General features: G+C 35.2%; 1 protein-coding gene across 2 annotated transcripts; it reads left to right on the forward strand.

Moving 5' to 3' along the window:
* Positions 1–234: 234 nt before the first annotated feature.
* Positions 235–7,743, forward strand: LOC131639089 (FKBP12-interacting protein of 37 kDa-like). 2 transcript variants are annotated; one of them, XM_058909595.1, is made up of 14 exons: positions 236–421; positions 513–555; positions 642–715; positions 801–871; positions 975–1,011; positions 1,321–1,408; positions 1,551–1,615; positions 1,719–1,796; positions 2,230–2,277; positions 3,274–3,327; positions 4,237–4,398; positions 4,653–4,722; positions 4,893–4,948; positions 7,002–7,743. In XM_058909595.1, the coding sequence occupies exons 1-14, from the start codon at positions 395–397 to the stop codon at positions 7,125–7,127; spliced, it is 999 nt and encodes a 332-aa protein (XP_058765578.1). In that variant the 5' UTR covers positions 236–394; the 3' UTR covers positions 7,128–7,743. The 2 variants fall into 2 exon arrangements, with proteins under 2 accessions (XP_058765579.1, XP_058765578.1); XM_058909596.1 differs by lacking the exons at positions 4,893–4,948; positions 7,002–7,743 and having other exon boundaries at positions 235–421; positions 516–555; positions 4,653–4,727.
* Positions 7,744–11,006: the final 3,263 nt, after the last annotated feature.

An 11,006-nucleotide genomic window follows, 5' to 3' on the forward strand; every position in this document is an offset into this window, starting at 1 on the left:
AAATCGAATATTTTCAAGAAAAAGTCACGATTGTTGGGTGCATTCCAATAAGTCGTTCAATGCAAAGTTGGAATTTCAATGTTATTATTTATTTTTATAGTTTCTTATGATTAATTAACTGAAATGACAATTATGCCCTCAAATTACGGTTAATTTAGAGATTTGATTATGATTAGAATGTAGTAATTAACAGAGACATTACTTTTCTTATATTGATAGTAGATAAGGAAAAAAGGAAAAAGAAAATCCAAACAGTGTCATTTCGTTTTTCAACTGAGCATTATTCAAAACAAAGCATTCACTTCTCTTCCAAGTAGTAGCAGTAGCTACTACTTGTTTGGTTCGTCACTTCTATCACACTTTCTCCCAAATTTCTAGGGTTTTCATTTTCACAATGTCTTCCCCTGCACATTTCGACGACGTAAATTCCCGACTCTCCTATCCTTTTTCTCTCTCATCCGTAGTTTAATATTACTCATTATCTTCCTTTTGTTTTTTCTCCATCTCAACAGCAGGAATTTGATTTTGGAGGCGGATTTAGCGGCACACGACCAGGTTCCTTTCATTATCAAAAAAATGCTCATGTTAATGCTATTTATTCAATTTTTTTGATTGTTTCACTCACTCTTATGATGAATTAGATACTATCGGTAATAAGAGGTCATCTCCTGATTTTGAGGATGGAGATTTCGACAATGATCCTTTGGGAAAGAAGGTAAAATTTTCTTTATCCAATTTTCAGGCTATTCCTTTTCTTGAAAAACCTAAATTGCAATTTGTGGTGTTCCTTCGTCTTTCAGTCGAAATCGAAAGCCGAAGAAGAAGCTGCTTCTGGCGTCACAACTGGAATGATTTTATCTCTTCGCGAGAGGTATGTACATATCTGAGCTTAAATGACGCGAAATATGAATATTTTGCTTATGCAAATGCAATGAACTTTTTGAGCCTGAAATTTTTCCTGGCATTTTTTGCAGCCTTCAGAATTGTAAGGACACACTTGACTCGTGCATGGTATGTTTTTTCTTTAGCAATGTCTGTTGTTTGTTCAAAGAATTTGAAATTCTGTTATTGAGAGAAATTGAGTCTCTAATAAGGTTACATATATAATAGTTTAGGTGGAGGCAGATCTTCTAATATCTAGAAAATTAAATGCTTCTTCTTTTTGTTTACTTGTGTCTAATTTTCTAATAAAACAAGTCTTTTGAATGTCTGTGATTGCTTGCGGTTGATTTTTGACTGCATAAAGTCACAATCCTAGTTTAGGTTCAGTTGTAGGTTTTGCTTTCCTAAAATTGTTCACCTCATAATTGCATATTCTAGAATGAACTCGAGGCTGCACAATCCGAGATTCAAAAATGGCGTTCTTCATTTCAAAATGAACTATTCATACCTGCTGGGACTACACCGGGTTAGTTTGTACACAAATTATTTGCTAGGAATATATCATAGATGTACTTATTATCATTGATGATCTGGTTCTATTTAATGTTGTTGTGTTTTTTGCTAAATATATACTACCTGAGCAATTATTTTCTTTTGATGGTTTCTAGTACCCAAATTGGTGATTAATTATCTCCAAGCACTGAAAGCATCAGAAGAGTCCTTAGGCGATCAGGTTCAGCAGCCTTCAGAATCTAAAATTCTATTTTTTGCTTCAAAATTATTCCTTATACGTTGATCATACTGTTGACCCTTTCAACATTTTCATTGCTTCTCAGCTTGAAAAGGCAAAGAAAAAGGAGGCTGCATTCATTGTGACATATGCTAAACGTGAGCAAGAGATAGCAGAGCTGAAGGTAGGTAATATTCTAAAATTAGATTCTGGCTCTTTACAGGATCTGGATGTGGTTTATTTATTTATTTTGCATCTACTTAGAATGCTAAAGTAAACCCCTTTTCTCTGGGGAGAATATATAGTTGACAGAATAAGAAGAAATTGGAATGTATGAAGTTCAGAGTCATGGAATGGAAACTTTGAAACTTATTCATTCTGGCCTCAACATTTTAACTTTTCCATATGACTGTTGAGTCTTATCTTGATCAGAATGTTCAAAGCTACTTTCATTTTACAAATGTTAGTTTGTATTTTAAAATATATTATTTCTATTATTATTATTATTTGAATTTTATTTTGTTTACTATTATTATTATTATACACATGTTGTTTATTTCGAAGTATGTTAAAATAATTTATTTGAATTTTATTATCTGTCATTCCAAATTTTCCAGTCTGCTGTACGGGACCTCAAAGCTCAACTCAAACCAGCATCAATGCAGGTATTGTTTATCATAAGTGTTTGAATATGTCTCTTGATAAATTTGTTTATTGAAAATTCTTCATTCTTATTCATGCATATTAATTTGAGAAAGTAAAATAGTTTTCCAACTTTGTTGAGCCACTTAGATATTGTCTATGACTTAGTCATTATTTGTATTTATTTATTCTAGCTTTTATGTTGTTTGTCATTTAATAGGACTATAGGAGTATTTGCACAATTTTGTTGGGTGCTCTCATGCAAAATAGCGATATCAAGTTTAAAGCACGAATATTAAACTGCTTCATTTATTTGTGTATAAAGTTTTTTATAATCCAATTGATTTATTTAAAATTGAGGTTACATCAGGAAAGTTGTTCTTCCTTAATGGAAATAGAGACACCATTCCTCATGAAATTCACGGCTAGTTGAACTTTATAATGTTTTGTAGTAAATAAAACATGCCTAACACAGACTTAGAATAGATCATTGTGGCACATTATTTCTTTATTGGCTGAATCCAATAACTGCCTAGAGGAGGAATAATGTTCTAACACTGGACTTGATAAAGGTGGACTACCGGACCTATGATACTTTTATAATAACTTAAGGGAAATGCTAACCAGTGCCCTCAAGGCAATGGTTAAAACTTTAAAATAGTAAATTTATCTCGGTAATCTGCGTATTTAATGTCTTGAAAATTGAAATATTAAATTTTCTATAAAATATTTTCTTTTTTTGGAATGTTTAACCATTGCTCTGAGGGCACTGGTTAGCAAGACCCATAACTTAATTGTCTATGCTGTTTTTGTGACTCTAGCCAATTCCATCTAAAGGGAAAAGACATTGGTAGTGGTTGTTTTGTTGCTTGACTGCGGCTTCCTTGCTTACATGTGTATTAGTTGAACTTTAAAACTCCCAAATCAATTTTGGTGTATGTTGTAGCATTTGCTTTTATTCCCTTTTGGGCTCTCCCCAAAATATTATTATCTATTTTTGGTTGCTATTTAAATTATAGGCAAGGAGGTTCTTACTAGACCCGGCAGTTCATGAAGAGTTCACGCGGTTAAAGGTCAGTTACTCTTACTCATCTTTTGTCCTGACTTTAAAATCAAGTTTGTTTTCTTTGATAGATGAAAGCAGTGTTATCAAATATCCGCAATTGCGACCCTATAGATGATATACATGGCGGTTTTTGGGCTCGCCGCAATGGTCAGTATCAGCCGATATTGCAGGATTTTCTGTCATAATCTGCTATAACGGCGCTGCAATGGCGGGATTTTGGCTCCGCCATGGACCGCCATCTGCCATGGACATCACTGGATGAAAGTCGGGTAAATGCCTTATTGCCTTAACCCAGGTTGTACTAGGAAAATGTTAGTCCAAGTTGTCAACTTAGTTTTATCAACCCAGAGATATAGTGAGGAAACATATTGTTATCCTTTAATGTTAGACAGAAGAGTCATAGTAGTTCCATCACTCGTTCACTTGACTACTCTGTCTATTTCAAAAGGAAAATGGAATCAATTATTGTGAGATAAAAAGGATAGAAGACTGAGAAGTCCAAGAGGGTAGACATTCTCTCTAGTTTGATTATCTGGTTGAAATGCAAACAATATAGTCGAAGACGATAACTTCTAGGGTGTAAGGTGGTGTTAAATGTAGCTCAGATTTTCAGCTGACTACTATTCTTAGCTCTGATTTCGGTGATGAATTTGAAGAAAACTTGGTAACGATTCTGAAATGTGTTTACCTTTTAGATATGCCTAAGATTGTCGCCTTCATAGCCCAAGTTTATTGTTTTCATTACTTTTTCTTGTGGCTTATGACATTTTATTCCTTAACGTTTTCTATTGCAATTTTACTTCATGTCCCCAATTTCCAACATATATTAGGAATTTGTTTTATTAGTTTATTGACACATTATTCACATTGGTATCTATTCCAACTCTTTCTTACAAGACATCTGATCTGAACATAGAATTTAGTTGCGGAAAAGGACAAAAGAGTAAAAGAGTTGCAAGATAACATTGCTGCTGTAAACTTTACTTCCCAAAGCAAGATGGGAAGGTTGCTAATGGCTAAATGTAGAACTCTGCAGGAGGAAAATGAAGAGATTGGGCATCAAGCTTCCGAGGGCAAGGTGCTGCTATCTTATTTGCTTCACGTGTTTCTCAGCTTAACTGTTGTTTTTTCAACTCATTCATTTGGAAGTTGCTTCATATGTTGAAATGATGTAAAGGAGTTTATCACATTTATTGATTGGAAATAGCATTACACATACCAACTATTAATAGATCTACACAGATTATTCTACCTAATTTATTTGTCAGTATTTTTGTTACCGAATTGATGCTGATATCACCCTTTTTCTATTTTTCTTTTCTTGGTTTGCAGATGCATGAATTAGCAATGAAACTTTCGTTGCAGAAAGACCAAAATTCCGAGCTCAGAAATCAATTTGAAGGTTAGTTGTTGAGTGATTTCATCTCATTATGGTTTGACATTTTTTATCCTTCGACTCTTTCACGTGCTACTTAGTGACTATTTCTTTATAGTAATGTCGTGTGGAGGTTTATTTTTATTTCTCCATGTATTGGCAATTTGTGTAATTTTAACACTTAAAATTTGCTGCAGGGTTGCAGAAGCATATGGATGGATTGACCAATGACGTGGAAAGATCCAATGAAATGGTTTTCACTTATCCCTACTTTCATACTTTACTGTGATTTAAAAATTTCACTGCAGGTCTGAATAACCATTATGCTTTAGTTTTTCCTCGCTAAACAATGTTTATGAGAAATAGAGATAAGTATTTTTGTACCTTATAGGAAACTGTTAATGAACCTTAACAAAACTTTTGTCTTGGTAATAGTCTTATACTGTTCACAAAAGGTAAAATGGGATAGGTAAATGCTTGTATAGATACAAGAGTCATAGAGTGACTTTGTGATTAGGGAGAGGAGCATAGTGATAAGTAGGTCATGCGGTCAACTCCCCCTAACAACCAACAATTAACATTTACTAGTTAAAAAAAGCTTGTGTAGGATTAGTGAAAATTCTTTAATATCTACTAATATCTTCTTATGAGTGAAAATGTTTATATTTAGAGCCCTAATTTTTTTAAATGGTAAATTTGATTATTAAAAAGTTATAGTGATAATATATAAATTTTAATTGCAGATGTTAGTTTTGAATATATTTTTTTAAATTGTAGAAAATATGTAATTATCTAATAGGACCCATTAAAATAAAGAGGCCCAAATGGAGAGCGGAAGTGCTGAGTTGGCAAGTTGGTTAGAGCGAATGGGGAAGTTACACATGAAGGAGAGTATATGAGCCGTGTGAGAGGAAAATAAGGGGCATTGAGTATCATTTGTATTATAGAACCTTAGGGTTGGGCAAAGAGAAGATTTCATCTTCCTTTGAGGAGCTTTCCTCTGGGATTATAGGGATTTATCATCTGTAATATTTTCCTTTTTCAGTCAATAATATAATCTCATTTTCTCTTTTAATTCCGGATTCCTAACATTATCAATTTCTCAAAAATAGATATATTTTTCTTGAACCCTTGAACTCTAAAGGATGATAGTTTTATGTGCTTAATATATGGGGAAAAAGAACTAAAGATTTATATAAATTGTTCATACCATGTTCCTTTTTTATGGAATTTATGATCTTCCATTTGAGGTTTTGCAAAAGAAAAGGTTTGCAGTGCTAGATCTTTCAAATTGTACCCTACGTACTAAATATTAACAAAAAGTTTCCTAAGGTAATGCCTACAAAAAGTTTCCTAGGGTAATGCCTTTTGGTGAATATTACTCTAATCTATTGACCAACACTTTTTGAACCACTGCTGCCCCAAGTGTCATTAATGGCATTAGGCATATTTGTAAAGTGTAAATGTGTTCTTTTTGAATGCTTTTAGCAAGTTAGGGTGCAACATTGAAAAGGATGTTTGCATACATGTAACGCAGTGACCTGCATTTAATAGGGTTAACATATTATTGCTTTTGGGATGTAAAGTTGGCTTAGTGGCTGGGTGTGGAGGAGTTAAGGAATAGAGTGATCATCCCCACTCCCAGAGCATAATAGTAGTATTAACATTTACGATTTCAAAAGAAGTATTGTTACTTTTAAGGTTGTTCTAGTTGTAGTACCTCTTTTTAGATGTTTTTCAATTTTTCTCCTATTTAGACTTCCTATGTTCCTATATACCCTCAGGCCTTATCTTTCGTTGGTCTACTTATCAATTTACTGTCTTTACTCTTTAGTAATGGAGGTGTAGTAAGGATATAATTGATAAAATGAAGTTGAAGTAACCTTGAAGTTTGAAAACATAGAAATATGAACAAAGTTTTTCATAAAAAATCGACAATTAGAAGGGAACATAAGGAGTACTAGTAGCAGTTTAAGAATAGGCTCAACTTGTAGATTGAACTGCAATGGTTCAAAATTAGTCAGATAACTGGTGGTGTGAGGTTCACTTGTAGGTCATTGGTAAATATAATATTGGTCAACTTTTTTCCCATAAATTACTTTTATTAAATATCTGGTATTATGAGTGAGGTTTACTATGAATGATTTATTTTTTAAGGACTCAGCTTCGGTTATTTACTCTGATATTCATTCTTTTAAACTATATGGTCATCAATTAATTATTTCAAATAGACTATATTTTGGAACTATCAGATTCTTGTTGTGCAAGGTTGCATGCGTATCTTACTCCATTGGGTTTTCCTGCAGGTTTTCATGTTGAAAAATAAATTAGATGAGAAGGATCAGGAGATCCAAAGACTGAAAGATGAGTTGCAACAAAAAGGCTCAGCAAAGAATGGGAGAACAGAAGATGTATCTAATGCCAGAGATTGAGGAGATGATATTACTACAGAAGATGTTAACTGATATCACTTGACTACCAAAATTGTTGGAAACATTGTTTCGGGGTTTTTCCCGGTCGTTCATAGCTGTATATTGTATTCAAACTGTCTGTTAGGATTTTTCCTTGCAATGTAACTGTGAACGAGGTATGCATTTTCATTGATCGGTGGGCCATGTTGGAATTATAAGTTTACAATCCTTGTATTAAGCATCCATATATACCACCTCCACTTTCTGAATCATGAGCACGCTGTTCAGCTGATCAGCCTCATTTGATCGGGATATTTTTTGCTGGAATTGATTAAATGATGTGCGAGGGAGAGAAAGCTGGAATGTGTTAGATTAAGACGTCATTTGATTTATTTTCATTCAAATATAATCTGAGTTATTAAATAATATCCCTTTCAACTCAAGCTCAAGCTCTGCCTTTTGCTACTGTCAGAAAAAAGAAAGCTCTGCCTTCTGCTGTATTTTATCGGTAAAGTACATAGTCAAAACAAACATGTGAAACACTTGTTTGCTGTTACCGTTATTTTTTACTTGATTTAAAGACCTATTCAAACCTTCCCGAACTCTTCACCTTTTTGTCACCTTTCCGGACTGGTCCAATGGTCAGGCGCATCCAGGACGGCCCAATAGTCTTGGCCCAATCAACTTGGCCCGTGGACAACATATCATCGCTGCCCTCGGCCAGACCTACATATGTGCCACCAGCAAGACATCTACTCTGCCCTTTTGTCGGGGACAAACAGTCCTCTGCTTGTTGGGCACCTCTGCTACCTAGAAGTACCTCTTTGCCTGGTCAACGACTAGTTTTAGGTGGCCTCCTATGATTCCTAAACATACTCCTAGAATCCTGACAGTCACGCGTTTTGTGCTTAGATCCACGATCCAACCCAAAACATGGACCAATGGCCAAGCACTGGGGGCAACATAAAAACCCTCTCATTTGAGAGGGTTAGGTAACACATTTTTCAAATCCCTAGAACATAAACATATATGTGCTCCTACTTACTTGATCGTCAGAATGTCTTGCAGGTATACCCCTCATCCACATCATCACCATCATTGTGCAAGACGTCTCTGATCCACTTTCTGGTTCTGATCAATCAATAAGATCACTTACCAAATTAAATTTCCTTCTCTAATGTTACCTTTCGGTCTTCGTTTTTCTGGCACTAACTAATTATATATGTATGAAATGAAAAATGATGTAGTACATTCAATATATTTTGTGGAGTATATTAGTGACATACACAAAAGTATGTGTCATTGGCCGACCAAAGATATAGAGCTACAAGTCCAATCACTAAGGTTCAATCCAGAACCTCTCAAAGTAAGATGAATGGACATGTGGGCCTTTCCCGAGCCACGCGATACATGATCACAATCCTCCAAAATATCTTCAATGATTGGATGTGATAGGACAAATTCCCGCAAGATTAGACGAAGTTTGTTTCAACCAAAGGACATATATAAACCTCTCAACATGTTGGTTACATGTGTTATCTCATTCTCACCCAAAAATTACATTTTTGAAATTTCACTGATTTGTGTTTTGGAATGCTAACCTTTTAGGTCCCCCCGTTCTGTCTAACTAGAAGCTCTCACTACCGCACTGATGAGCTCACTCCCCTAGCCCACATATTTCTTGTTCCACCAAGGAACAATGACACTGTCTGTAGGAATCGACTTCTAATTCTCACGAATTTCCATATCAGATTCATCATGTTCTTAAACTCACATCTAACCAGCAATAATCTCACACGATTTGCGATGGCAATATTCAATCTGACTATTTGAGTCACCTTTTGAGCATGTACCTTGAGGTCATCGACGAACCTCCTTTTTTCCCCATTGATGGAGGATCTTTCAGTAAGGAAGAACTATACATTAAATATTCAACGGAAAACTCCTTTAATTCTTAAAAAGAAAAACCTTATGAGAAATATTCAGCGGAAAGCTCCCCGAGTTCTCAAACAGCTGAAGTAAAATCAAAGAAAGAGAGGTTCATCTTAGGGTTCTTAGACAACAAAAAGTTGAAAGGGATCTATAACGCGAAGCTTTCATTAGTGGTGACCGCTATTAAGGACCACCACACAATCTAAAAAATCTTTATCAATGACGAAGTTCTTGCGACATCAGGTACACCGACATGTTTATAGAACTAGGGCTTAGCAAAGAAGACCCCACGCCATATCACCATATGAAGGAAAAAGTCTACAAGCGTTCAATGTTTCTGTTACTCACCTGTTTTTGTTACTCACCCTTGTAGTACTACATAATTTTTGGTTTCTATTAGAGAAGGGAGAAAAAAGAAGACGATGCAGGTGTGTTTCTTAGCGGCCCCTTGTGAAAGTATTTACAATTGCATCCTAGGAAGGCCTTTCCTCGCAACGTTGGACGCGATAGCCTCCACTGTCCACCTAAAGACGAAATATCACAATTGCTTCAATGAATGTCATCCCGACTCACTTGTGCATATCCCGTTTGATTCATTGGGCGATTGTGAGAGATCCCTATGCAACCGTCCTCATTATTACAAGGAAGATACAAGAGACTTTCGCCCTCACCTTTCAGGGGCATTAAAGTGAAGACCTTGGGGTCGATCCCAGACAAAAATTTCAAGATTAACCAACTCGACGAAAACTCTTCCAGGCCAGTTCAGATAGGGGCCGACTTACCAATGCTAGTGAGGAAAAGCCTCGTTGAATGCTTAAAAATTAACGTCGACCTCTTTGCAATCTTCCTTGATGAAATTTTTAACATAGATCCCCATGTGACATGTCACCAGCTGAATATCTATCATTCCATCTAGTATGTAGCCCAAAGAAAGAGGCAGTAATCCCCGGAGAAAGCCAAAGCCACCATGAATACGGTCTAGGGCGTACTCCATGCCAACTTTATTTCTGAAGTAAAATACAATGAATGATTATTCAATATAGTCCTTGTTAAAAAGTCGTAGGACAAGTAGATGTTGGAAATTATAAAATAATAATTACCATAGTGTGTTATAATGTGACAAAAATGAGAATAGATTTTTGGTTGTTGCATAAATTTGTTTTTGAATTCAAATTTACAACATTTCACGAAGGGGTGTCATGTGTCATTATAGATGAACCATTGTAATATATGGTGAAAAGGTGTTGTTTCATCAAGAGTTACAAACTTATGAAACAACACATGCAAGGCCTATAAATACACATTTATGAATCCAAAATGAAACACAAAAAAATCATAAATCCTCTTTCAGACACTCTTCCTTGCATTCGAGTTTTTTGTTGGTCTTACGCAAACTCGACAAAAGGCTGAATTATCCCGGGTATTCCTGCGTTCCAACTCTAAGACATATTGAGAGTGCTTGAAATACTTATAAGGAAAGTGATTTCGTTCACGATTCTAGTCTTGATTCATTCGATTGAAATTGATTTTTTAACAATTTCGTTCACGATTCTAGCCTCGATTCATTCGATTGAAATTGATTTTCTAACAGTAGATGATATGCATAGACTATACCGACCTCAATCTGACTTTCCCCAAAGTTACATATCTGCTTCCCAACATCGATAATCTGGTAAACAATCCCATTGGCTACAAATTGTTCTCATTCATGGACGCTTACTCTGGATATAACCAAATACTTATGCGCAAGGCAAACATGGACAAAACCACCTTCATGATTGAACATTAACTATAGTCTTTATCCTAGAATCATAATATGTTTAAAACCCGATTTACTTTGTATCTAAAGCGCTGGACGGACCGGAGGCGCGCTACCATAAGATAAAGAAGATTGCACCAACATTACTATCAACCTCAAAAAATTTACGATGTTACTTCTCAAAACATACCATAGTCATCCGAACCGAC

Source organism: Vicia villosa, unplaced genomic scaffold (genome assembly GCF_029867415.1).
Source record: "Vicia villosa cultivar HV-30 ecotype Madison, WI unplaced genomic scaffold, Vvil1.0 ctg.002530F_1_1, whole genome shotgun sequence".
NCBI lineage: Eukaryota > Viridiplantae > Streptophyta > Magnoliopsida > Fabales > Fabaceae > Vicia > Vicia villosa.

Excerpts from the sequence above, each read along its gene's own strand:
- LOC131639089 (XM_058909595.1), top strand. The coding sequence starts at position 395 with ATGTCTTCCCCTGCACATTTCGACGAC. Across the intron at positions 2,278-3,273 it reads TCAAACCAGCATCAATGCAG|GCAAGGAGGTTCTTACTAGA; the intron begins GTATTGTTTATC and ends TTTAAATTATAG. Across the intron at positions 3,328-4,236 it reads AAGAGTTCACGCGGTTAAAG|AATTTAGTTGCGGAAAAGGA; the intron begins GTCAGTTACTCT and ends ATCTGAACATAG.